We start from the raw sequence: 27,883 nt of genomic DNA on the forward strand, positions 1-27,883 counted from the left end.
ATTCGGTGCCAAGGTGTAATCTCCATCTTTTAACATTTAAAAATAAAAAATATAGTAATGTTTTTGATCCTTCATGATTAAAGTAAATTTTATTTTGATTATTACGAAACATAATATAATTATACTTAAATAATTTTCAGATTTGAAAATATTTATAAGCAAAGGATTGAAAGTGCATACAACTAAATCGATTGTTTGAATATTTTGATTGTAATTATATTGAAAATATTGTACACAGGAGAGACAATGCTTGTAAAATAATAATAGTACTAGTACGAGAGTAGATAGCTCTATCTTATAACCATGTTATATCTATTACTTGTCCATCATTGAAAGCGAGAACTCACTCGATTATTTATTAATTATCTATTTTAATCTTCAAATTTTTAAAATTATGTTTCTGAAAAAGTAAAGACGTGTCATATCATGTCTAATTACTTTTTTCTCATCCTTCCTTGATCTAGCTCTAATTTTTGCTGTCATTTTCATCTCCTGAACGCAAAAGGTCTTCAAAGCCACGTTCAACTCTATGCAACATAGTCGATCTAATCATTACACTAATAAAACTTATCTTTTTAAGTGTTAGTGGCATATTTTTATCAAAAATTAAATAACAAAAGAAAACCAGTTGGCACACCTGTAATTTCACCAAAAAATGAAGCCCATAATCTAAAATATATACAGAACAAAATTCACACACTATAAATTCATCATGTCCGTAACTAAGCCAACAAAATTACACACATTACACACACTACAACTGTTCATTGTATCTCTTCTCTCTTCCTTCAAATCTCAAATAAATCTTCCCCAAATTTTGAACTACTAACAAAAGGTACCTAAAAATATTCATCAATCTCCTTATTTATATATATAAGTTTTTTTTTGGTTTTTTTTGTTATAACTGTGGTTGGTGTCCGTGTCAGCTTTCGTTCAGCTGCGCTAATTATACTTCACCTAAATTACAACAGATAGGAAGAAATCATTTAGTATTTTTTTTCTCGGGATTTAAACGTAAGATATATGAGTTGTTTTGTTTAATTTTGAATCTACATGTTTGTTTTACGATCTATGAAATTTATGTTGTATTTATTGGTTAATTATTGATTTTTTTTTTTTATGAATTTTGTTTATGATTGCTTTGAAGAAACTGATGCACTTTTGTTCATATGAAGTAGTTTAATTTGATGGTGTATCTTAGCTTTGATGAGGTCGGGGATGTTTGGTCTATGGAGTTGTGTGAGCTGAAGCTGACATATCGATAGAGTACATTATACTTTGTATTGCAAAAATTTGAAGTAGGATAGATTAATGAATGACACATACATAGATTATAAGCTAAGCAGCAGATGTACGTAGTGGCGGAGCTAGGATTTTCATTGAGGGGTTTAGAAGTATATATACGAACTAGTAGAAGGGGGTTCAACATCTACTCTATATATGTAGAAAAAATATTTTTAACCATGTAAAAATAGTATAAAAACAGTATAATTTTCCGTCGAAGTGGGGTTTGGATGAACCCCTGGATGTACGAGCAGCAGTGGTTGTGCTAACTTGCTATCATAGATGGTACGGGCGAATTACTCAACAAAGTAGTGGATCACATTCCGTATCATAGATATACAAGGAGGTTACTACGTCTTGATGCATATCAATTTAGGATTATTTCAGTATGAGTGTGAATCCTTTGTACAAGTTTGAAGTGGGATAGAACAATGCCACATACATCAATTTGCGTGAGATATAGATTATCAGCTTACTAGGAGACTAGCAGTAGTGCCGCTAAATACTAACTTGCTATGAGGTTCCAAGTACTGGAGAACCAGGAACGGAGGGCTTTCCCCTCTTGAACTAATAGTATCTGTGAAGTATGCATTACATGCTTCTGACGTCTCATTCCGTTTCATGCATACTAGAGGTTGCTGCGCCTTGATGCATATCCATTTAGGATTCGTGTTGTCACGTATCATTTTGATGGAAAATTAACGAGTACTTGAATCTGCTCTCTTAGAGGTTGGAGATGTAGAAAAGAAAGTGACGGTGCAGGGGTTGACGGTTTCTGGAATACAGTTGGATTGTTCAAGCTAATGCTAGTAAACTAAACTGGTGCTGGGGACATTGTATAATTTGGTATCTGTACGAATGCATTATGCAATTTGAGTTTTGGCTTCACCAATGAAAAGCCTAACTCGCAGGGGGTAGAGCTAGTAAGAGGAAAGGGGTTTGATTGAATCCTCTTTGTTGGAAAATTATACTGTGTAAAATAATTTCTTTTTGTTATATAAATTGTTGAATCCCCTTGCACCCATGGGTGTAGCCTAGTGTAGTGGGTAGAGAAACATGAGGTCTTAAGTTTGAAGTCCAGTGGAGCCAACAACTCCTAGGTGATTTCGTCCCATTTTCCTAAGTCTTCGTGGGAAGAGTTACTTGATATTTGTACGGATGGGAGGTAACAGGTATCCAGTGGAATAATCAAGGTGCCACAAAGGATTTTGGATCTGACTCAACCCTATGAAAGTGAGGATTGCCCAAGATAATATAAGGAGATCAAAATTCCACTCAACACCCCCACATTCTCAAGACTAAGTATCTGGAGCGTGGAAATATAAGATGAGAACCAACAACAACAACAACAACAAAAAACCTAGTGTATTCCCACAAAGTGGGGAGGGTAAAGTGTACGTAGTCCATACCGCTACCTCCAAACAAGTAGAGAGGCTGTTTCCGATAGACCCCCGGCTCAAGATAAGGAATAATAAACAAAAGCGTAAAGAAACATGAAGCAAGATGGATGGCATCACATAAAAAGGATTTAAGACATAAATATAAATCAAAGCAGTATGAGATAAGGTAACCATGTGCAATGTGCAATAAGAGATAAGAAATAGGGCATCCGAAAAATGATACCCACCTAGTAGTAATAGACACTCACAGGCCAGAGACACCTTCACACCCAAATCCTCCTGACTAGGAGCTCTTACCTAAGGACACAGTCCTAGGATTAGTAACCTGGCTATACCAGGGTTCTTCTAACTACTACTACAGCCCACGCACACAACCTATCCTTCTACCCTTATCCGCGACCTCCACACCTTTCTATCTAGGGTCATGTCCTCAGTAAGCTGAAGCTGCTCCATATCATGTCTAATCACTTCCCTCCAGTACTTCTTCGGCCTACCTCTCCTCCTCCTGAAGCCATCCAATGCTAGCCTCTCACACCTTCGAACTGGGGCATCCGTGCCCCTCCTCATCACATGCCCAAACCATCTCAACCAGGGTTCTTCTAACTACTACTACAGCCCACGCACACAACCTATCCTTCTACCCTTATCCGCGACCTCCACACCTTTCTATCTAGGGTCATGCCCTCAGTAAGCTGAAGCTGCTCCATATCATGTCTAATCACTTCCCTCCAGTACTTCTTCGGCCTACCTCTCCTCCTCCTGAAGCCATCCAACGCTAGCCTCTCACACCTTCGAACTGGGGCATCCGTGCCCCTCCGCATCACATGCCCAAACCATCTCAACCTTCCTTCCCGCATCTTGTCCTCCACCGAAGCCACTCCCACCTTCTCCTGAACTATCTCATTCCTAACTCTATCCCCTCTAGTAAATTCACACATCCAACGCAACATTCTCATTTCCGCCACCTTCATTCTTTGAATGTGGGAGTTCTTGACTGGCCAACACTCTGCTCCATAGAACATAGCTGGCCGGACTGCCACTCTGTAGAATTTGCCTTTAAGCTTAACTGGGACCTTCTTATCACACAACATTCTCGAGGTGAGCCTCCACTTCATCCAACCTGCTCCAATACGGTTAGAGACATCCTCATCTATCTCACCATTCCCCTGAATCAAAGACCCAAGATACTTAAAACTATCCCTCTTACAAACATCCTGGGAATCCAACCTCACCACCGCATCTTCCTCCTGCCTCAAGTCACTAAACTTGCATTCCATATATTCCGTCTTGGACCTACTCAACCTGAACCCTTTAAATTCAAGGGTTTGCCTCCAAACCTCCAATTTTTCATTCACCCCCCTCGCGTCTCATCAATCAAATGTTGAGCCAAGCCTCCCAACATAAGATGAGAGCCAAATGTTGGGTAAATCATGATATTGGAGGGGCCCCAGCAATACTTTGTAAAGAAATGGACTTTAGGCCTAATCAACCCCAAAAGCTTGCTCTGAGTTATGAATTGTCGAAAATCATGTAAGAAGACCAAATTCCACATTCCGATCGTTGTGGGAACACAGCAAGTTTCAAGTTCGAATCTCAACTGTGGCAGTCTATAAATTTTTTCGGATCTCCTTGTATATAGTCCTATCTCTACCACTGCAAACTCGATCTTTTTCATAGACACATTGTACTTATGCATACTCAAATATCGAGGAATCATGGATGGTGAACATCAATTTCTTGATATTCAACTGAGTCGGTCTCAGAAGATACCACTGTAGGCTGATATGAGTGGATTCTTCTGCAAACTTAGCTGTCTGCAGGCACAAACCAATTCCTTTTTAATGCTAGGGCCATAACATTTGAAGGTGTTTGCCTCGGCACCAAGATGAGCCAACACATTATAAAGCCTAGATGTTTGATGTGTCTGCAAACTTTTATCTCCCTGATTCTTAGCTTCCCTCATGCACACGTAAATGCATGATTCAGACATACGTATGTCATAGAAGCATGAATAGTAGTTACAGCTTGTACTGTAGGCATCAAGGAGAATATAATTTAAACCAAAGTAAATGAACTTTTACATGGAGTAGAAACTGTTTTGATGAGTTAGCTTTATAAAGACGTGATATTTGTTTTACTACCTCTTTTAAATCGTTATTTCATTCTTACTCGAAAAGCCTAGTCAACCACTGCTCAGACTTGCTCACCATTTCAATCTTAAATTTGAAAAAAAGGAAAAACATCTGATATAAGTATATTACTAGCCATCTGGATGCCAATTTTGTGATATTGGTATTTATCTTTTACGGAAGCTTGTAGTCCTTCACTGATTATTGATAACTTAAATGCAGAGCCTAAAATCAACAATGGGTTCAAATCCAGTTGAAGATTTGATAGAAGCGTCATCAGGAGTTCATTATTCTGGATTCCATATGGAGCAGCCACATACTCCAGAAATTGAGCAACCAACAACCTCTATAGATGATAGTTTTCATAAGCAACCCTTCATCATTGGTATGTATAGGCAGTGGTACCTCTCGTGCTGTCACCAGCGCATTGTTTTTCTTATGAGGGTCATGGGAGCATCATCTTAACAAAATTCACATTTGCAATTTCAAAAATTGAAAACAAGGGACTTTATCTCAATAACCAGTCAATTGTTGGTCTCCGCTGCTATTTTTGGAATTTTTCTTTGTGATCTTTATGTTTGATGATTCCCAGAGCAAAGGATATATTAGCTTAAGAAACTGACTATATGAATGTTAAAAACATGGTAGAGCTATTCATGGATGCACATAACGAGGGGATGAAAAAGGGCTACAATCTTGAGCGACGGTGAAAGCTAGGCAGTCATTTTGTTTGCTTATAAATGATTTAGTTGGTTATCTGGTTTTGTTTAGAACTTTGTGGCAGTTTTCTTTGGCTTTGGATTCTGGCTGCTTTTTTTGCATGAAGTTAACACCAAAATTAATTATGCTGGGTATGCGTAAAGAATAATTCTCAATATGGATTTTGTGCTCAATCCTTCTTTTTGCCTGTTGTTTAGAACATGAATTATGTATCAGTGGAGTTGGTTCAATTGTTTTAGTATGCACATTGTTGGTCAATAGATGTGTCAGGAATATGGGCTGTGATAAAAAATGGTTATCTGGTTTTTCAGTCGATTCATACAACTTCAAACAATTTTTCAACGTAATCTTTTGATGAATTAATTTCTTTTCCATCAGATTCAAGGCTGTAAATGCTAACAATATGACTTCTTTTGAAAGCTAAATCTTTGTTATCCATTATGAATCTTCCTACTCTTCCTATGCGTTTTCTTAATCATGTGCATAAAATACGTGTCACCTGCAGGCGTTGCCGGAGGTGCTGCATCTGGAAAGACAACAGTTTGTGATTTAATTATTGAGCAGCTTCGGGATCAGCGAGTTGTACTAGTTAACCAGGTGGGATCCTTCGGACTGGAAAAAAGTCTTTTCTTTATTTTGATGAACAAGTTTAAGCTTACAGCTAGATCATCCTCAGTATGAATAGATAGTATCATAGTCTTCTCCATACAGCTTTTTACCGCTGCCTCTGTTCTCTTATCTCTTGGTATTGAATCTAGAACTATATTACTAGTTGTCAATGCTACACTTACTGTCTTTTAGTTTGCACAAAACTTATGTGAGGCCTACCAAATTCATCATCTGATTTATCTAACTCGGGTTTGAATTTACAGGATTCTTTTTATCATACATTGACTCCTGAAGAACTGACAAAAGTTCATGAGTATAACTTTGACCATCCTGGTTAGTCTAATCCATTTTATTTGAGTTAAATTCAGAATCTCAATTGTTTATGGTTTAAGTTCCCAGACAGAAAGTGATACTACTTATAGGAGAAAAGCATCACTATATGTGCCATTTTTTCCCTCAAGATCTTTCTTGCATTTGCAATAAATAGATCGAAATTGGACTCTCTTGTACTGGACTTGTTGTGACTTTGAGGAAGTATGTTTATGTGTTCGAGACCTGTGACTCGTGTCATTCCTCAATTTTATTGGAAATTTTCTTTAATTAACGGATAATAATTTCTGTGATTGAATTTTGATATTGTGGTGTTCAAACATGTATAAACTCTGTGAAATCTTTTAATATTTATATGTTACTCTAGGCATTATTAAATATTAGATACATGTTATAAGATAATGTCTGGTGAAGGCTTCATGCTTCTTTCTCTTATTGTTCAGATGCATTTGACACCGAAAAATTGTTGTGTGTGGTGGAGAAATTGAAGCAGGGGCAAGCAGTAGATATTCCAAAATACGATTTTAAGAGTTACAAAAATGACGTATTCCCGCTTCGAAGGGTAAATCTTCAAAGCATGATTTTATTTTGTTTTTTTTTATTGCATACATCATCCACTTTCTAAAGAACACATCAACTTATGCTCCACGCAAATCTTAATCAACTTTTGACCTCCCTTGTCTTTTTGCATACTTTCTTTCTTCCAATTGAATACCCTATCTGAAAATATCTAAAGGGAAGAAAGAGAGATTGGATTCCAACGATACAGAAAACACATACTTTTCTTGATAGACAGCCGGATATATAAGTGGAGAAAAGTTGTAGCTTTCTTTGTCCAGAATCTCCCATTATTGCCAATTCATCACCTTTATTTAAATTACTTGGTAGGTCAATCCTTCAGATGTTATAATTTTGGAAGGCATACTCATCTTTCACGATCCACGTGTCCGAGGTCTGATGAATATGAAGATATTTGTTGATACAGGTTCTTTCATCTCCTTTCTTTAATGTTTCTTTATTGTTGTTGTGGCATGAGTTGTGCCCTCTCATTGACATCTGACCATGATGTACAAGAGAAAAGATCAGTGTAGTGTCCTAGTAGTTATCTCATATAGTAGTCTTTCTACATGGATATTTTTCCTTTTAACATTTCTCCTCTGTTGATTGAAAAGATCTGATGGTTTTTCCCCTAATAAATTAAAACCAAATATTGAAGTATAAATTTAGAAATATGGAGCTAGTCTAATGTGATTTCTTAAAAATGGGACTTTCCAGAGATTAGAGCACTGTTGTACTTGTATGAATATCCATGCATGTATAAGTGGTGCAAGGTCTTCATTGAAACAGATATCATGAAAGACAGAACTGCAATTTCACTCAAAACGCTTTTAGTGAGTGCTTCACTTAAAAAAAATATGATGGTTTTTGTTGTGTTTCATTTTTTATATTGTTTCCTTACAACTGTTGATTTCAGTTCTCCTTAAAATTGGTGTGCTACTTTAGTTCTTGATACACGAGCATATAGCCTCTATATGTTGAATCCTTTCGTGTCTACTGGACAATGCTTTTATGTTGGGTCTTCTATTTGTGTGGTTTCATCATCTTAAACTTTCAGTGCAGATGCTGATGTACGTCTTGCAAGGAGAATAAGACGTGACACAGCTGAAAAGGGAAGAGATATTGGTATGGTGCTTGATCAGGTTAGGAACACTTTTAGGTTACTTGAAAAAAATTGGAACCTTTCACCCAAATTTGACAGATATCTGACAAAGCATTTCTTCATCTTTTTACTCTTCCAACTTCCAACAAATTGCATTTTGTTTACTATGAAGATCAGTGACTTGATGACCAAGTTTCTCTTTCCTTGCTTGCTTTCTCAGTTCATATCTGTGAAGCTTCCAATCTAAGTTTCTGAATTTTCCCTTTTGATAATAAGCTCAATTGAAGCCATTTTTCTTAAACTGATGATTCAACTTCCATCTTAACTTAGTTGCCTTTTCAAAACTGACTGTTCAAACTTCCAACTCTATTAAGTTTCTGAATTGCATTTTTGAAGCTAACTGCCATCTGAAATTTAGCATAATTTTTATGCTTAAGTGTTTTGTTTTCACGAGTAATTTGAATTTAATCTTGATGCAGTACTCTAAGTTTGTGAAAGCTGCTTTTGATGACTTTATTCTTCCTACAAAGAAGTATGCTGATGTTATCATTCCCCGAGGTGGAGACAATCATGTTGCTATCGATTTGATTGTGCAACATATTCGGACAAAACTTGGTCAACATGATCTCTGTAAAATATATCCCAACTTATATGTCATTCAATCAACTTTCCAGGTACCATTTTTGTCTTCTGAAGTTGAGATATCTTGTCCGTCCCTTTTTATCTGTTTCTCCTTTTCTCCAAATTGCCTCAACTTTGTTCAAGATCCATCCCCCATGTGCTCCTAAAGATTGGTATTTTCTTTCTCATTCAGATACGTGGCATGCATACACTTATACGAGATGCTAATACGACTAAACATGATTTTGTATTTTATGCTGATAGATTGATACGACTGGTAAGTACATTGCTGCACAGTTCATTGCTTTACCGGTTATCCTATCTTTCTCAACCAGTCAGGGAAAGGCGATCTTCCTTTAGCTTATCAACTAGATTCATTTTACTTGAACCAGGTTGTTGAACATGGTTTAGGACATCTTCCATTTACGGAAAAGCAGGTGTTGACTCCAACCGGTAAGCTGCTACTGCAATTGGGCATTATTCATGCCCTTGTATTTAGAAGTCTTGTTCAGAGGGCTCCGAAGTAGCTTCTTTGACTACTCTAGTATATATATCAAGTTTATTGTCATTAGGTCAAAAGATCAGGCTTAATGGCGATCTCTTGAGTGGGAACTACTTCAATGAGCGGAAATAAATTCTTAATGAAATATATTTCTTCTGAGTGCAGGATCTGTTGAGTGGGAACTACTTCAATGAGCGGAAATAAATTCTTAATGAAATATATTTCTTCTGAGTGCAGGATCTGTTTACAGCGGTGTTGATTTTTGTAAGAGGTTATGCGGTGTTTCTGTAATTAGAAGGTAAAAGTTAGTAATTTGTAATTGGCATTTCCCTTGCTTTTCTTGTATGGTAGTAATAATTGCTTCGGAGGATTTAAGGACTTTCTGATCTTTGTAACGATGTGTGCATGTGTTTACATATGAAACCTTATGTTGGTGCATTTAGTTTGGTACTCTTCATTAGCATTGACTGCTTGATTGTATGATTGATCATGTCCTTAACAAGTGCTTATTCCATTGGCATTCGTTTGTTCCAAATTGGGCTTGTTTAGTAGATCGATTGCAATGGTCTAGGCATGTCTGAGGCTCCGATGTATTTGTTTAAAGCTGTCACATGAACAAATGACAGTCTCTCATCTCAGTAACATATTCAACATGAGGAAACTTCATTTGCATTTTTTAGGATAAATACTTGTTACGTGGCTGCATGGAGATTTATGATGCTAAGAGTTAGTGTCTTCATAAAGGACTATATTGATGGGAATTTCATTTTCTTCAAGCGTGGCAAATATATAGCCCTGAAAATTTAGAAGGTTTGCAGTTTAATTGATGTTCAAATTTACCTTTTAATCAGATGAACTAAAATGTTAAATTGTTATTACTCATCATGAATTATCTGGCTCATAATATTGTCAAATGCATCCAGGACAATCACCTAATTATTATCCGGTCTTCTAGTAGAGAATCAATTTATATCAAGTGCTTGTTTCTTTGTGTTTTCTGCCTTCACCAAAGTGTAATTGAATTTCTGTATTCTGTTTGTCAACCATAATTTTTTTTGAATTATGCACAGTGGAGAGAGCATGGAGAATGCCTTGCGAGCATGTTGTAAAGGTATCAAGATTGGCAAGATCCTGATCCATCGAGAGGGTGACAATGGTCAGCAGGTTAGCAATTTCCAGGGTCGTCCCGAGTCATTATAAGTTCTGCCCTCCTGAGTCATTATACTGGCTTTTGCACTCTTTATTTTTGTTTTGATGCATTTCGTTAATACTGATGCAGCTGATCTATGAGAAACTTCCACTAGATATTGCAGAAAGACATGTCCTGCTGTTGGATCCGATCCTTGGAACAGGTTAATCTTTTCAAGAATGCCTTGTATTTCAGATAACCGATCAGAGTTTCATGCACACAACACTATGGTTCATCTACATAATCAAGAATATTATGATAATATCTTAACAAAAGATCGCGTGAGCAAAGCATATTACGTGTCTGTACGCAGGGAATTCAGCTGTTCAAGCTATTTCGTTACTGCTGAAGAAAGGCGTCCCAGAGTCCAACATTTTATTCCTCAATCTCATTTCTGTAAGTTAACTCAGTTATCCCGTTTAGGATTTCTGCTACTATTTGTTCTTGTAGTGTTCAATTGGTGGACTACACTACTGCGACGGAGTTCTCGAATAACAACTGTGTTTGTTTTTTCAAAACTAGGCACCTCAAGGAGTACATGTGGTCTGTAAGCGATTTCCAAGAATTAAGATTGTGACATCTGAGATTGAAGTTGGTTTGAATGACGATTTTCGTGTTGTTCCTGGGATGGGTGAGTTTGGTGATCGGTATTTTGGCACAGACGAAGACTGAACGAAGAGTCGTGGCCCCTCCATACCCCGCGATCGCACGTGAGATGCAGCTGCATTCTATCCAATTCAATTTTTCCAAAATGATCTTTTAAAAGAAAGAGAATCAGATGAGCAATGATGGAAACACTTAATGTAACGGATAACTGGACATTTTAAAGCATTTTTGAGTATACAAGTCTTATAAACATGATTTCTTTTTGCACTTCACACTATCAAAAATCATTTGGACGATTAGTATAGGTAGTTAAATATAGCAATCACAATTAGGTAACAGAAAATGAAAGAATATATCACCAAAAGTCGTGGCGGAGCGGTAAGTATCTCCCTATTTTAACATGAAGTCTACTTTTTTGGGTTTGAACTTGGAAATAGAATCTCCCACAAACAAGCAGCTCGAGACATAATATTTGCTTGTGTGAATTCGAATTTAATTGAGCCTCGATGCAAGTATCGAACATTGAGTGGAAACTCAGCTTACATTTGGCAATCTTTCGAGAACCATCCACATTAAATGTGAGAAAGAAACAAAATATTAGAGATGAGGCAGAAACTAACTTGCCTCACACAATAAGGATAGAATAGAAGAATGGAAAGGGGATGTTTGGCAAGTGAAATATGTAGTTCACTCATTTTAGTAAATCATTATGATAATCTTTGTTGGGCTAATTTGTTGACACGTGTCAGGAATTAGATCATCATATTAGGAATATCCCCTCCAGCTCATCTTATTATATTATATAAGGTATGGTTTCTAGCTTTTTGGGTTCTCGTCTGTTTTCAGTTGGCTTCTTCCTTAGCTTTATCCAAAAGCATTATCCACCATGTCTGCCTTTGTTGGAAAATATGCTGGTAACTTCTTTCTCTTACCTTTTTTCCCATGCATCAATCTAATTTAAGCACTACATGAGTAAAATAATAACATATAGCTACTAGCCTAGCATGCAAAGCCATGTAGTTCTGAGGTACATATTATAATATAGTTTCCATTGTATATATATATATATATATATATGCAATTATACAATAAAGCAGATTAAAATGCATGAAATACTGTTGATCACATTTTTGTGTGCAACAGCAATGATATCCAGTGTTCGCAGTCCATACCACAATATCCAGTAGTGGGGTCTAGGGAGGGTAAAGTGTACGCAGTCCATACCACTATCTCAGATGAAGTAGAGAGGTTGTTTTCGATAAACTCCCAGCTCAGGACAGATAACAAAATAACAAACAAAATACATAAAAGCATGCAACAAGGGATATCACACCACTATATAGTAAAGTATAATAACAGAGACATGACATGCACAAGGTAATACTATAAAATATTTATTCGAGAAACATAGGTATCATTAATACACCACAGAAGTACTCCTACAACCTAACCCTCTACCCTAATCCGCATCCTCCACACCTTCCTACTAAGAGTCATGTTCATGTCATGTCTAATCACCTCTCTCCAATACTTTTTAGGCTTACCTCAACCCCGTCATCACATTTTTTGTGTATACCTATCAATTATCGCGAATATTATTATTTCTGTATGCTATTTATTTCCTACAATAGTTGCTCTGATACATTATAATTATGGGATAAATGCAGAGGAACTTATCAAGAATGCCAAGTACATAGCAACACCAGGGAAGGGAATTTTGGCTGCAGATGAAAGTACTGGCACTATTGGAAAACGTTTATCGAGCATTAATGTTGAAAACATTGAAGCCAATCGTCAAGCTCTACGTCAACTTCTTTTCACTTCACCAAATGCTCTCACTTACCTATCTGGTGTTATTCTCTTTGAAGAAACACTTTACCAAAAGACTTCTGATGGAAAGCCATTTGTTGAACTTCTTCAAGAAAAAAAAGTTGTTCCTGGGATTAAGGTGGACAAGGGCATTGTCGAATTGGCTGGGACCAATGGCGAGACGACAACTCAAGGGTTTGACTCGTTGGGTGCACGTTGTGCAGAGTACTACAAGGCAGGTGTGTGTCGAATTGTGTGACCATCTCATTTTAATATTTATGCGAGAGGTTACTCTATTTTGTGTGTTGAAATTGTGTGACCTTCTTATTTTAAAGTTTTACGTGAGAGCTAGCTTGGTTGTACTATATTTCAAGACGCCTTTCACGTGCATGTGAGTCTGATTCTTTTTCATGGGGTCAAACCGCTGATAATGCGTGTTGAATTGTGTGACCATCTCATTTTAATTTATGTGAGTTATGCTATATTTCAACACGCCCTTTCACGTGCATGTGGAAGGGATCTTTACACAAGTAATTTATGCGACTATTTAGATTGATTCTTCTTTTTTATGCATCAAACTCGTTTGATTGGGAACAACTTATCGCGGGAATATGATGCATGGTTAACTAAGGACGTGACTACTAGATGTTTTGGTTCACCGGACTAAAAATGAGATATACGAGGTATAATATAAAACAAAGGTTGATTATTGAGCAAAACTTTTATTTTAAATTTTAACCTTTGTCTCCCTTAAAGAATGGAGAAAAGCTTTAGAGAAGGAGGAATGCGTAATTTTATTTGTTTTATCCCGGTATCTAGATTCTTGGGGTGGCGGTAAGATCTGAACTCGAAACTTCTTGCATGTTCTGGTGTCATGTTGAATTGTGTGACCATATTATCTAATATTGTAAGCTATTAGAGATAGCAAACGTATAATTATTTAATTATATTATGTCTCGACAAGGTGCTCGCTTTGCCAAGTGGAGAGCTGTCTTGAAAATTGGGCCGACTGAGCCTTCGGAACTGTCAATTCAGCAAAATGCACAGGGCCTAGCTCGTTATGCAATAATTTGCCAAGAAAATGGACTTGTGCCAATTGTGGAACCAGAAATTCTAACTGATGGAAATCATGATATCGCGAAATGTGCAGCTGCTACTGAAACTGTTCTTGCTGCTGTTTATAAGGCTCTCAACGACCATCATGTTCTCCTTGAAGGAACGCTTTTGAAGCCCAACATGGTCACCCCTGGTTCTGATAGCGCAAAGGTAAGTAATTTATAAGAATTTAAGTTACATACACTAAGAGTGTAAAATATTTTTATACTATCACCGTAACCTGTTGTAGCCTATGTTGCTTGGATTCTTCAAAAACGTTGTTGCACCCGACACACCTTCGAAAATATTGTTTCACCCCTGACAACATTTTTGAAGAGTTTGAGCAACATAGGTTATAACATATTATCTATTTCATTTTTAGGTTATTTATCTCACTTGTTATGAGCAATTACATGTAGCTCTTTGTTAGATGACGTGATACCGTAAGAAACTGTGTATCGAAGTTAAGCTACATTTATAGTGGTGCTACTTGCATTGTTACATGTTTTTTTTTTTTTCTTTTTAGCAGAATAGGTAGATAGTATGGTCAAATTGAACTCATGAAAATGTAACTCATCTAACCCGTCCAAGTTTATACTAGTTGGATCGAGTGTATATTCACGTGTGGTTAATTTGGATATACTTATATCCTATCTAAAAGTTAGAACCAATTTGAGGGCCTATATATCGAGTTAATCATATTATTTATTAGAGAACTTATCCAAAAAGTGAGAAAAATGAAATAATTTTATTTGAGTTTGGTTTGTTGTCATGATAAACAAAAGAAAATGTTTTTCTAAGTTTGATTTGATTAAAAAAAAGGCAGCCCGGTGCACAAAGCATCCCACGTTAACATAGGGTCCGAGGAAGGGCCTCACCTCAAAGGGAGTGTAATGTAGGCAGCAGCCTAGTCATGTTAAAGTTATATTAACCTGGTCATCGTTGTTGATCCACACATCTGACTGACACCGTCATCGTTTGTTATCTTAGGTTGCAGCAGAAGTAATAGCAGAGTACACAGTTACAGCATTGCGCCGGACCGTGCCACCAGCAGTGCCGGGGATAGTGTTCTTATCAGGAGGACAAAGCGAGGAAGAGGCAACAGTGAACTTAAATGCAATGAACAAATTGGAAGTGGTTAAGCCATGGACACTGTCATTCTCATTCGGTAGAGCATTGCAGCAAAGTACCCTCAAGACTTGGGGTGGAAAAAAAGAAAATGTTGGCAAAGCTCAACAGGCATTTTTGGTAAGGTGCAAGGCTAATTCTGATGCAACACTTGGAAAGTATACTGGTGGAAGTGCAGGTGGTGCTGCTTCTGAGAGTCTGTTTGTATCTGATTACAAATATTAGGTGGGGCAAAAGTTGGAGTTGATGATGATAACATGCTATATGCTATTGTCTCTATATGTTGATCTGATAACTTCTTTCTGTTAAAGTTGAGTCTTTCCAATTCACATCTTTCGGTTAGTCACTCTTGTAAATTACTGGTCAAAGTTTATATTTACTTAACCGAGAAAATAAAGAAAAAAAGAAGCTATATATAGCCCATTTTCACTTTCTTTATGCTTTGTTGTGGTTACAATTGTTTTATGTTTTCTCAATACACTTCTGTTATTGAACTTCATAGTGAATATATGAGAATCATTTAATCCTATCAGTTCATCGATGGTTCGGCAGGTATGATGATCCTGCATGTATTTCGTGTATATCTCACACACGGAATTAAAGATTCATCTTTTCTGCATATTTGCTCCGCGCTGTCCATAGTACTCATGGAACTGTTGTTCCCATTTCTGCTAGTGTGGCTGCTTATATGAGGTACATTGTTCTTTCTAGCTAATCTTTAATATAGTAGTAACTTTCAAAGGCTTATACGACGTGTTTTTGTCATCCAATTTCAGTTACTACAACGTTGAAAATTTGCTTTTTTATTCCATGTCCACGAAGGGACAGGCAAGGTCCAAGAGATTTGTGAATAAATAGAAAGGAGTAGAAGAAAAAGTGACTTGTGTATCTACTTAGATGTTTCCTGTATATTCTACTTTGCTATCTCAGCTACTTTTGAATCACCAGAAATGATTTAATATACTCCATTGTTAGCTGGCTGCCAATATATAGCATATTAATAGCAATCTATTAAAGAGATATCAATAAAAGTGCCTCATACTGTGTTGCGTGGACTCTTCAAAAATGCCGAGAGGTGCCCATCAGATCCTCCAAAAACTAGTGCATATTTTGAGTATCCGACATAGGGATGTCATGGCTTTAAAAATATTGAACTAGAATCCCAATTACCAACTCGATAAACCCCTTCGGAAAATGGCTAGGTAATTTCTTCCCATATGTTTAAATCTTGATGGATAAAACTGCCCGACACATGTATTGTCAAGAGGTAGTAGGTACTCGGTGGAATAGTCAGTGTGTGCGAGGTGACTCGAACACCACTCTTTCCAACTTGACAAAACCCTTCTATGGGGTTGGGAAAGTAGGGGGTGGGTGTGAAGTTTAATGGGGAAAAATTAATGGAAAAGAACAAAACAAGAAAAGAAAAAGGAACTATTGTCTAAGTTGATCACAGCCTTTTGGATTTCAATTATTGAACTATACTGTAGGAAACTTCTAGTACTAAAACAACTAAGTTTTCGCTAATCTTGAACATAGAAAAATGAGAATTCATATAGCCGATCTCAACTTGTTTGCCGTTGAGAGACAGTAGTTTTTGTACTGTTATTAGGGACATCATAGAAAGGAATATGGAAAATCAAATCAACTCGGCTGTACTAAAGTATCAAATATACAGAAGTTCTTCACCTCTTTGTTCTACAACTATGTGTGATAAGAGCACCTGCTGGTGGACTTGTCATCTCTAACTGACATCTCCCATGTAACCAATAAGAGTAATGAATGAGGCCAATATTAACTCTGACCTTAAAAGTTCCTCTGATGTTGTACACAACTCTGTTGCTCAGTACCTGTTTTTGTAGCTTGAAAGCTGAAATTGGTGGCAAATAAACCAAGCTAGATATCATGTGAACTTGTACTATCCGTGTTTCGCGTTGCCTCTGAGTGAAAGGTTGAAGAACTTGTGTTGCTATTAGGCTATCTGAGAAAAACAGTTCAATAGCCAAATGCTCAAATCTCACATCAAGTTTCTTGTTTGGATTAGTGAAATTTGCTATGAATGTGAAGTCACCATTCATATACTTAGGTGAGTCTAAGTATATGACACTTAAGCTAGCATTAGATGTATCAAACACTGGATTTCTTGGTTTGATAGATAGGAAAATGACTAGTGTGCCAATACCAAATGATATCAAGAGTAGGCTAAACAGCATGCATAGTATTGCAGCACACCACACTGCAGGATTAGTCCGTCTACGTTGCCGTGGCACAACATATTGTACTACTGGTTTGTTCTTGATTATTTCACATGACACTTCTGGTGTCAAAGGTTGATTGAGGGCTTGTTTTGACATGATGATTTGGCTCATAGGCGATGGCGATGGCATGCCACGTTTAAGAGACGATGATGGTGGTGGTCGTGGTGATGGTGTTACCGGAAACATCCTGGGCGAAGTATATTCAGGAGAGAAGAAACTCAAGCTCTCTGAGGAAGTCATGGCTAATGAATTATGAAAGGAAAGATGAACAAGTGAATGTTGGATCTATTTATTTAAAGATAATAATGGAGTTTGGAATTGGATTAAGGAAAGTAAAAGGGAAAGAAGCTTTTGTTTGTTTTTAATATATAGTAGTAGTATTTTGATAAAGGTAATGGGAGTAGGAACTAAAGTTGGGACATATAGATGTTTTGATTTGAATTGTGTGTTGCTTTTTTCATAGTTGAATCACTGTATTTATTCATAAAAACACTAAAGCAAAGTGGCCCACACAGGCCACCACAGGGCTCTATAACTTTTGTTTGGATTTTGTCTTTTCAAATAATTTCAGTTAGACTGCATGCATCTTGATTATTTTCGTGTATCACAATTATTAGTATTTTAAGTAGTAGTTCTAAAATTTTGAAGCTCATAAAGTTGAGATGTTAACTCCGCCTTTTGCTGCTAATACCTTCAAACTTTTGTTTTGGTGGGCCTTAGTGGCACTTTAAGCTTTTTTTTCTTGAAATTTTACAACTTATATGTAGAACATTGACCTGTCAAATGGACAAAATGCCTTTTTTCATGTGATATATGTATACTTACACACTAAGAAAAGAAAGTCAAAAAATCATTAGTCTTACATATGATTAAATAAAGATAAAATTGTTGTTAAGTGGCTCCTTTTATAGTTTCTAAAAGGTGTATATATAGCGTATATAGAAAATCATATGATATACATAAGTCATAAATTACTTTTCGTACATATACATTAATACGGCCTTGCTTATACGGACCAATAATTCTTTCAAAGAATTTCTTTGTTTAGCGACCTAACATAGTTAAATAAATTAGAATGATGAGATAGAACAGTACCAAAAAGGTTAAGTTAATTTCGTTTGAGGAATGAAATATAACTAATTTCGGAATTAATTTTAGGATGAATTTATTCATGTTTGGTTAGGGATAAATTGCAGAATAACATGTTTCAAAATTGTAATGTTATTTTTATTCCGGAATATCCAAGTTGAATTAATTCCGCATGAAATAACATTAAATTTTGCTAACATATTTTGAAATATGCAAAATCAACCACATTATGAATAAACTTAAAGCAATAAAATGTTGTAGCATGACACCCCCCATGCAGGCCAATTCTAATACTAAATACGTAATTTTGGAGAGATCAAACTTTCCGTCCGTGATATTCAGTGAACAATTCATATGCTCCTTTGGATGTCCTAAATCCGCCGGTACAAAATCCGAGTAGCACTTCACCCTCTGCAAACATATATTTTGGTATGGTAAATAAGGGTTTGGCTAATAATAGATGAGGGCCTCGTATAGTACATAATTGAGTCCAAGTTTCATTGACACCATATTCTTTCATTACCCATAACTTTAAAGTTTCCGTCTCCCCATCGTCTTGGCAAGTAGAATAAACACAAAACATTTCATCAAACGCCGAAACAACACATCTAAAATCGCAGCGCCGATGTTTGAGCTCTGGCAATGATATCTCTCCGTGCGGTCTCATTTGATATATTAAATGAAGTGACAAAATACTTGGATGATGAATTATCCCCTCTGACGATCCAATGAAATGCAGCATGAACAAATGCCAACCCAAAAGTTTGATTCTATTGGGTGGTCTGGCAGTACTAGCAACCATAAGAATCTTATAGTCATCACTAATCGAGTCATATCCCAATCCATAAGTAGTGGTACGGCCAGTTGTGTCTGAAAATTCATTTGTGGATAGATTCCACAGTAAATAGCAAACAGAATGACACCGGAGAAGAGACAAACCATCGCAACAACATAATATTACATAACTTTTATGGTTTGATGGGCAACCAAGCTTTTGTAATGGTTGAGCAGATGATGATGGTGAAGATAAACAACAACTGTAATCCCAATGACCAATACCAACATCAACGACCATTCGGCTAACGAGATTTTTTTTATTATTCTTTGCATGATTGCGATGCTTCCCCTTAAAGTATTCATCTGAGATTAATGTCTTCCACGATTTCGAAACACATTTGAATCGAACAAGAGACTTAACAGTGAACCTCATGAGCACGTCCACAAGTATTTCCTCAGGGAAGTACTTTTTTGATGAAGTTGTTCCAATAGAAAAGCAGTCAAAACGAAGTAGTGATTTGAAAATTCGTTTAACCATTAGAGCTTCCCCTTTTCTCTATTTGAGGCTTTGGTGTTATGTCAACCAACTATTAGGTGCTTTTAGAGTAGACATTAACTAATATACACAAGTCATTGGAATGACTATTTTACATATATATATATATATATATGTAAGATTTTCAATTTTTTTTTTTAATATTCAAATATAAATAAGGTAATAGTAGTATAAGGTAATTCGGACTCTAAATTATTTTATACCAAAAATAGGAAGGATTTGCTTATGTCTAAAGGATTTGATTATTCACATGATCCTTTTAATTTGAGGGCTTTGAACAAAAATATTTCAATATAACTTTTAATATTATATGCTCTTTTCCAATTTGAGTAGTTAGCAATGAATGTTTCAATATAACCCTTTAAATTTTGATTTGACGAAAAAGAAGTCGAAACTAATATCAGATGCTCCTTTTAATTTGATGGCTTTGACAAAAAATTTAGTATAATGCTTAAAATTTGATTTTGATGAAAAGAAAACAAAATCAATATAATATAATTGCTTATTCAATTCAAGTATTAGCAATCAATATTCATTATAACTCTTTAAATTTTAATTTGACCAAAAAAAAAAGACTAAATTATTATCACATGGCCCTTTTTATCTGAGGGCTTTTACCGGAATTAATATCATATGTTTCTTTTAAAATGAAATTATTATCACTGCTAATACGAAATGATTCAAAATGGCATTACATAATGTGAATACAAAATATAACATTGCAAATATTCATTACTTTATTTTATTTTTCAAATTACTTATCTCTAGAAACAAAAACCCCTCAATAAAAAATTATAACGAACCACAAAAATCAATTAAATATTTTAATTCCCTAAAATCACATCAAAATAATTGAAAATTTTCATATATATATGTTTTCCTTACAAGAGAAGCTAAGGACTAAAAGGACACAATTATTGCCTCGTTGGATCGTGCACAAAAAAAACCATAATCCCCATTTTACCCCTCGTATACCACAACAAATAATCCCCAATTAAAATATTATTTCTTTAGTTGATTTTTATTTGTTACATTTCGCTTTATAAAAGACACTTAAATTCTCAGTTTACCCCTTGATACTACAACAAACAATCCCCAATTAAAACGTTATTCATTCCGTATTTTTATTTATCACATTTTACTTTATAAAAGACAATTAAATTCCCAATTTACCCCACGATACCATAACAAACAATCCCCAATTAAAACGTTATTTCTTCCGTTCATTTTTACTTGTCACATTTTACTTTATAAAATACATTTAAATTCCCAATTTACCTCTAGATACCACAAGCAGCAATTTCCTTCATTTTTACTTTGTCACTGTTTCCTTTACAAACGACAATTAAATTTTAAATTTAAATGATGTAAAACTATACAAAAAATGCTACAAGTTACAATCTTTCTCATATTAACACGATATTAAAAATACAATCTCAAAATTTATAATAAAATTTAACTCACGAAAAGTGAAACGCGCAAAATAAAAAACGAGGGGGAAATAAATCAAAATGTCAATTCCGTAATTCCAAGCATTATTCCACAAATTTAAATTTTCTTTTCCTTTCTTGGTACATAAAAAGAGTAGTAGTACAATCAAGAAAGCAAAAAAACAAAAAAGAAAAAGTGTGCAGCAATGGCGGAAACAGCAGAAGAAGAAACTCCAATAGTAATAAATGAAGAAGATGAAGAGAAAATAATACAATATTATTCTTCATTTCATCTAATACTTTTAGTTGGTGATGGAGATTTTTCATTTTCTCTTTGTTTAGCCAACTCTTTTGGTTCTGCTTCCAATATTGTTGCATCGTCTCTTCAATCTCATGGTAACTTTTTTTGCTCTTTTAACTTTCTGGGGTGCTTTTATTCTGTTTAATCTATTATGGGTGTTTAGCAAAATTTGAAATTTTATTGTTTATTTTTGCTCGAAATTGTCCAAGAATGGGAAATCGAACTTAGAAAAGTTGAAATGCACCCATTTTTGCATGATTTTACTGTATTTTCTTTTGGGTTGGCTTGATTTTGCTTAATGTATAATGTGTTTTTTGCAAAATCCAAAATTTTGATGTTTTACTATTTGCTTTTGTTGATGATTTTGGTTATCAAGAATGGAAAATAGCATGATTTTACTGTACTTTCTTTCTGGGGTGTTTTTATTTTGCTTAATCTATGATGGGTACTTTGCAAAATTTGAAATTTTGATGTTTTACTGTTTGTTATTATTTTGATGATTTTGGTTTTCAAGAATGGAAAAATGAACTAAGAATAGTTGAAATGTACTGACTTTATTTTGCTTAATCTATGATGCGATTTTGGCAAAGTTTGATATTTTGCTCTTGTTGTTTATAGAGGAGGTGATCAAAATGTACAAGAATGGGAAGTCGAACTTGGAAAAGTTGAAAGCTTTAGGAGGAACTGTATTACATGGTGTGGATGCAACTAAAATGCAGCATCATTCTGATCTTAGGAATCGGAAATTTGATCGGATTATTTATAACTTTCCTCATGCAGGGTTTCATGGCAGTGAGGAGAATAATCATCTCATCCAGTATGATTCCTTCTCTTTTAATTATGTAGGTTATATTCTGCGTGTATGGTGTATGTAGTGCCTGAGGCAAATAGTTTCATTCATGTATATAGTTTTTGTGTTGAGGGTGTATTGGAAACAGTCTCTCTACCTTCTCAAGGTAGGGGTAAGGTCTGCTTACACACGAGTGGAGCCACCTTAGGCGAAGGGTGGTCCAGTGCACACCCTTCACTTACTAAAGATTTGCTATTAGCTATTACGAGTGTATGTTTAATTTGTGACTCTGCCACTGTCGACATAGCACCCTCCCTAGATCAGAGTGCGATTGCACTGGATTTGTTGTTGGGGTTCATGTATATACATAAAAAAGATTTTTAACATGGCGAATGAGGTTTGAATGTACCCCTTTCCACCCCTCTATTTTTGCGCCCCTGGATGCGTGTAACATTTTTCCGGAAATGGTTGAACTGTAAAAGAAATATACAACTTTGCAACCTGTTTTTGTGTTAGAGGAAGGTAGCATGCATACGAGTAGAGGGTGGAGTTTGAACCTCATGATGTGTTGTCCAGCAGTTAATGAAGTCGATGAAAACTATGAAGTCCATGATTCAAACCTCTGAGGAGACAGAAGGTTTCGGTATATCCTTCTCATTTGCCAAGCCTTGGTGATCAGAATCACCTACCACGCGGTAAAATAGTCTAGTTGCATACACATCCCTTACATGAAGAAAAGGAGTAGAGGGTGGAGGAATGAAGAGAGATGGAGGTACATTTGGGTTTTTAAATTAGTGCCTCTACTTAACACTTTTGTGACGAACAATCAGCGTGGAGTATCATTGCGGATGAGGATAGTTAGTAATGGATGTAGTAGGTGTGTTTAGGATATCGATGGTGAAAATTTGTGGCGATGAGTTGGATTTTCTAGAGTACTTACACCCTTAGAAGACAATAAAAAAATTCTTAAATCCAAGCAAGCAAATATTATAAAGTGGTTTTTGCATCTTCTCAATGTCATGTGTGCCTTGTTTTTTTCCTTGGTGCAGAATGCATAAGAATCTTGTGGGAAGGTTTTTCGGAAGTGCGAAAAAAATGTTGCGGGTTGATGGTCAAATTCATGTAACCCATAAAATCAGTCCTCCATACGACCTTTGGGATCTTGTTGGACTTGGATCAAGAAACTCCTTGATTTGTATCGATTGTGCTGATTTCAAGATTGAGAATTACCCTGGTTACAACAATAAGAGAGGATCTGGTTCCAAATGTGATGAGCCTTTTCATCTGGGTGAGTGCAATACGTTCAAGTTTATATTTAATCCATCTCGTAAGAATGTGCCAAGAACAAAACAAAAGAAACGCTATTTACAGGCGCCATCTCAGAGTTTTCAAAATGTTCCAAACTCCATAAGTCCTCCGATTTACTCCCACCATCCAGCTTATGTCAGTGACATGATTCATGCCGGTTTACCTGCTAGGTATGACCCCACAAGTGAATTTTTCAGGATCTTTAAGCCGCACATCAGTTATATTCAAGAAACATTTGGAAGAGTGGACGTTGATGTTGAACTTTCAGTTCGTCGAGCTATACATCATGGTGCTTTGATGTTCAGAGACGAGGCCAGGAGGCCCCCCGAAGATTACTTGGCAATTTTGGAAGAATTTCATTGTTGGAGCCGCTCAAGAATTACGAGGTTACAACAGGAGCTACAAGATCTCGATCGAAGGGTGTTTGAACGACAGGGTATGGGATGTTACCCATAAATTATGTGAATACTAGATATGCATCTCCAAGTAGTTACTGTTTATTAACTAATCTAGTTTTGGTGAAAGATCTTATTCACAAACAAATATTCTGAAGAGTTTGTTTTATCAAGTTGAATTCTGTTGCCAAAATCACCTTCTTGAACCCTCTAATATGTTGGTTTTGTAAGTTGACACTGTTTGTCATCTGCACCCCTGAACCCACTAAAAAAACATTTTACACACTCTCCTCCACATCAGCTGTCACGTCATTTAAAAAAGAAAAAAAATATATTACATTAAATTTCAAGTCATTTTTAAAATGCTACATAACAAATTAATTTAATTAAATAAGAAAAATTTATAAATTGTCAAAAAATTTGAATAATCATGTTTTTATTTTTGCTCTCAAATTAAACATCAAATCCATTCCAAATAATTAAAATTCTTCTCCAACTAATTTAAATTTTTAACTATAAATTCATACATACAAACATAATAAATTTTTTATTTTTAAATTTGAATATTTTTAACAAATTCACAAAGTTTAATTTTTTTAAAGCAAAATTCACTATTTTTTTTCAATATTCACTATCACTCACTTTCAATTTAAATTTAAATTTTAATCCCCAAAAAAATAAAAAGATTTCAAATTTAATTAAAAAATGAAAGGAATTGAATTGAGAGGGAAAATTAAAATTTTTAAAAAAAGTGAACGTGTGTGTGAGAGGGAGGGGGCTGGAAGTGTGTGTGGGTGGGGTGTGGGGGTGGGGATGGGGAGGGAAAAAATATATTTTTTAAAATTTTTAAAAGTATTTTTAAAATAATTTATTAATTTTTAAAATTATTTTTAAATTATTTTAAAAATATTTTTAAATTAAAAAATATGGAGGGAAAAAAAGGATCCTTTTAAAAAAAAAAAAAATTTAAAAATATTTTTAAATTTAAAAAGATGGAGGAAAAAAAAGGATCCTTTTTCAATTTCTTTTTAAATTTTTATATATATATTTTTTGAAATTATTTTAATGTTAAATTGATCAAAAAATTACCCCCACTCGCACCCCCAAGCGAGTGAGTACACTCTCATTGTCCTAGTCAGCATGACCTTGCCACATAGGCAAGATCAACGGTCAAAGGGTGCAAAATGTTGCTTTTTGAATGGTTTAAGGGTCCAGATGACAAACATGTAAGTAGAAGTGTCCAACTTACAAAACCGACATATTACAGGGGTCCAGAAGGTCATTTTGCTAATTCTGTTCAACAAAGTTTGAAACTCTCTCGAAATTTGATTCTTGTCTAGGCAATATGCTTGATAACTATGTTGCTCGGACTCCCCAAAAAGGTTGCCGCACCCGTATTGGATTCTCCAAATGTGCATTACTTTTGGTGTATCCAACACGCACCCCTTAGCACTTTTGTAGAGTCCGAGCAACATAGCTTGATACTAAGTTACTAACTGCAGTATAATGTGTTCTAATACATTCTAAAGTTTGCTTTGTCACTTGTTGTGTTTTGGGGTAAATTTCATCCATGATCACTTAACTTTGTATTTATTACGTAAAAATTATTTTTCTTTCATTCATTTCATCTATGGTCACTTAACTTTGAATCTATTACGCAAGAATTGTTTTTCTTTTATTCATTTCATCAATGGTCATTTAACTTTACTCTGACCATTATAAAAGTCACTATGATCGAATTTTACAATAATTTCATCGGAAAAATGATGTGGTAAGCTTAATTAGTTCTTAATCTATAATATATTAAAAGTGTGAAGACCATTATAAAAGTAATTTGAACTTTTTGCCTTTCATTAAAAGTTTCCGCAATAGACAAAATAGTCTTTTACACTTTTTTTTTTGTGATATTAAATAGTACTATGATAAAAATCTTTCCTAACTAAAACAGGCTTGGTATAAAAAATCCAAAAATATCTTTTGCAATGTCTAATATTATTGGCAAAATAACCTTTCCATTTAAAATAGATGTGATAAAAAAAAAAAGGAAAAATAAACATACTAAATCCGTTTTAAAGGTAATAGTGCCAAAACTCTCGGTGCATCTTCTTTCCTGTATTTATCACAAAAAAAAAAAAATCTTCTTTCCTATAAAATTAAGTCGGAGTTTTTCTTTTTATACCAATTGTTTTGCTGTTTATACATAATACATAATACATATACATACATAATATATTAAAAGTCTGAACTTTAGAAAACTAATTTGGACTTTTTGTCCTTCATTAAAAGACTCTTCTTTAGACAAAACTGTCTTTTTACTATTTTTTAATTTATTAATTAATTAATTATTTTTATTATATTAACTAGACTCCTAAAATATATGAGACTCTAAAATATTGGAACATTAATATTTTTTTGACTGATCAATTGGAAAAATAGTCCTAAAATAGGATAGAAAAATACTCCTAAAATAGGACTCTATTAAGGAAATACTTTTATAAATATTAAGATGCATGTTAAACTACCGAATCAGTTTACTCATTGAAAAAATATGATTGATGCTCATCTAACTTAATTCGGTTGCATGTCTAGATTGGTGAATGCTTAATTTTCTAACCCTCAACTTCTTCACTGTTTTTGTCAATATAATAGAATTCAACGTGTGTGTATATATATATTTTCTTTTTTTTTTTTCATTCAGGTCATTTTTTAGGGTCAAAATTTTTGCTCAGACAAGAATTATTTTTATCAAAACTGAAGTTTTGTGGTCACTATTGTATTATTTTGTTGTAATTTACAGGCCGTGGATGAATTTATAGGTGGTAGATGAATGTTGGTCGGCTTTGAGGATTTTTTAGCTAAAGGTTAGGTTTAATTGTATTGTGTTTATATCTCTATTTTGAGTTTTTTTTTTTTTTTTTTTTTTGTGTGTAAAGGTTAAGTTTAGTTTTATTATTTTGATATCTCTATTATCGTATTATTTGTTATAGTTCACAAGTGGTAGATGAGTGTCAGACGACTTTGAGGAAATTTTTGTGTAAATGTTAGATTTAATTATATTGTTTTGATGTCTCGATCGGCTTTGATAATTTTTTTTGGTAAAAGTTAGCTTTAATTAAATAAATCTCCAAAAGATATTGAATTTAATTATTGTATTCATCTTTATTATTTAAACAAATATTCTATTTAATGCAAGGTTTAAACTCAATAAAGTGAGGTACACGTGCGAAGCGCTTACCACCTAAACTAGTTTTAATTTAAGTGAATATATAATATATTACTCATATCTTGACCCTTTTTATATGTGCACAACTCAATTTTCCTTATGGATTATTTAATGAAAGAATATCAATTTCTTAATAGATTAGATTAATTACCTAATGAAGACTATTTTCATAAAAAAAAATTGGCTGATATTTTTATGAAATAAAATTATACTTATGTATTCTTAAAATTCTCTAAAGTTGAGATATGTGTTGGTAAATTATTTTTTCCTATAGTATTATGACATGTAGTTGATAAAATTATTTGTCTCCCTCTAAAATTGTGACATGTAGTGATAAAATTATTTTTTTCGTAAATTTTTTTCTTGCCACTTGAGTCTTTGCATTCGGTATATCATAATAATATGATAAGCTACTCTATTTACTGAGTTTGTCTTTGTATTTTTAATTGTTTGACTAATTGATTAATTCTATTAAAAGCTTATATTATAATATTCAAGTTTTGATAAATTACATTTTGTTTAATTAATTTAATTGATAAATATAAAATTAAATATCCAATAATTTCTTTATCTATTAAAGTACTTATATTTTATAGCTTTTATTAACAAAAGTGTACGTTAATATAATATTATTTGTATAAAATTTTGACAATACTTATTTAATGACACAATTACAA

General features: G+C 34.5%; 5 protein-coding genes across 7 annotated transcripts; 3 read left to right on the forward strand and 2 right to left on the reverse strand.

The window, feature by feature from the left end:
* Positions 1 to 697: 697 nt before the first annotated feature.
* Positions 698 to 11,317, forward strand: LOC107878841 (uridine kinase-like protein 3). Its single transcript, XM_016725992.2, has 15 exons — positions 698 to 835; positions 5,036 to 5,198; positions 6,039 to 6,130; positions 6,406 to 6,475; positions 6,916 to 7,034; positions 7,361 to 7,457; positions 8,093 to 8,172; positions 8,612 to 8,806; positions 8,947 to 9,030; positions 9,146 to 9,206; positions 9,493 to 9,553; positions 10,326 to 10,419; positions 10,535 to 10,607; positions 10,758 to 10,840; positions 10,967 to 11,317. Exons 2-15 carry the CDS (start codon positions 5,051 to 5,053, stop codon positions 11,114 to 11,116), a joined length of 1,407 nt encoding a protein of 468 aa, XP_016581478.2. The 5' UTR covers positions 698 to 835; positions 5,036 to 5,050; the 3' UTR covers positions 11,117 to 11,317.
* Positions 11,318 to 11,833: 516 nt separating this feature from the next.
* Positions 11,834 to 17,922, forward strand: LOC107878843 (fructose-bisphosphate aldolase, cytoplasmic isozyme 1). 3 transcript variants are annotated; one of them, XR_007042604.1, is made up of 6 exons: positions 11,834 to 11,964; positions 12,718 to 13,098; positions 13,824 to 14,125; positions 14,945 to 15,307; positions 15,635 to 15,775; positions 17,451 to 17,922. XR_007042604.1 is itself a non-coding variant. In XM_016725994.2 (4 exons), exons 1-4 carry the CDS (start codon positions 11,937 to 11,939, stop codon positions 15,305 to 15,307), a joined length of 1,074 nt encoding a protein of 357 aa, XP_016581480.1. In that variant the 5' UTR covers positions 11,834 to 11,936; the 3' UTR covers positions 15,308 to 15,520. The 3 variants fall into 3 exon arrangements, 1 of the variants encoding a protein (XP_016581480.1); XR_007042605.1 differs by lacking the exon at positions 17,451 to 17,922 and adding an exon at positions 15,859 to 16,068; XM_016725994.2 differs by lacking the exons at positions 15,635 to 15,775; positions 17,451 to 17,922 and having other exon boundaries at positions 14,945 to 15,520.
* On the reverse strand, positions 16,702 to 17,577 carry LOC107878844 (NDR1/HIN1-like protein 6). The gene has a single exon (XM_016725995.2). The coding sequence runs from the start codon at positions 17,575 to 17,577 to the stop codon at positions 16,765 to 16,767; it is 813 nt and encodes a 270-aa protein (XP_016581481.1). The 3' UTR covers positions 16,702 to 16,764.
* Positions 17,923 to 18,715: 793 nt separating the features above from the next.
* LOC124885496 lies at positions 18,716 to 19,786 on the reverse strand. Its single transcript, XM_047393392.1, has one exon. The coding sequence runs from the start codon at positions 19,739 to 19,741 to the stop codon at positions 18,743 to 18,745; it is 999 nt and encodes a 332-aa protein (XP_047249348.1). The 5' UTR covers positions 19,742 to 19,786; the 3' UTR covers positions 18,716 to 18,742.
* Positions 19,787 to 21,329: 1,543 nt separating this feature from the next.
* LOC107878845 (heavy metal-associated isoprenylated plant protein 41) lies at positions 21,330 to 24,179 on the forward strand. Its single transcript, XM_016725997.2, has 3 exons — positions 21,330 to 21,585; positions 22,109 to 22,307; positions 23,330 to 24,179. The coding sequence occupies exons 1-3, from the start codon at positions 21,396 to 21,398 to the stop codon at positions 24,042 to 24,044; spliced, it is 1,104 nt and encodes a 367-aa protein (XP_016581483.1). The 5' UTR covers positions 21,330 to 21,395; the 3' UTR covers positions 24,045 to 24,179.
* The last annotated feature ends 3,704 nt before the right edge of the window (positions 24,180 to 27,883 follow it).

This window comes from Capsicum annuum, chromosome 7 (genome assembly GCF_002878395.1).
Source record: "Capsicum annuum cultivar UCD-10X-F1 chromosome 7, UCD10Xv1.1, whole genome shotgun sequence".
Lineage (NCBI taxonomy): Eukaryota > Viridiplantae > Streptophyta > Magnoliopsida > Solanales > Solanaceae > Capsicum > Capsicum annuum.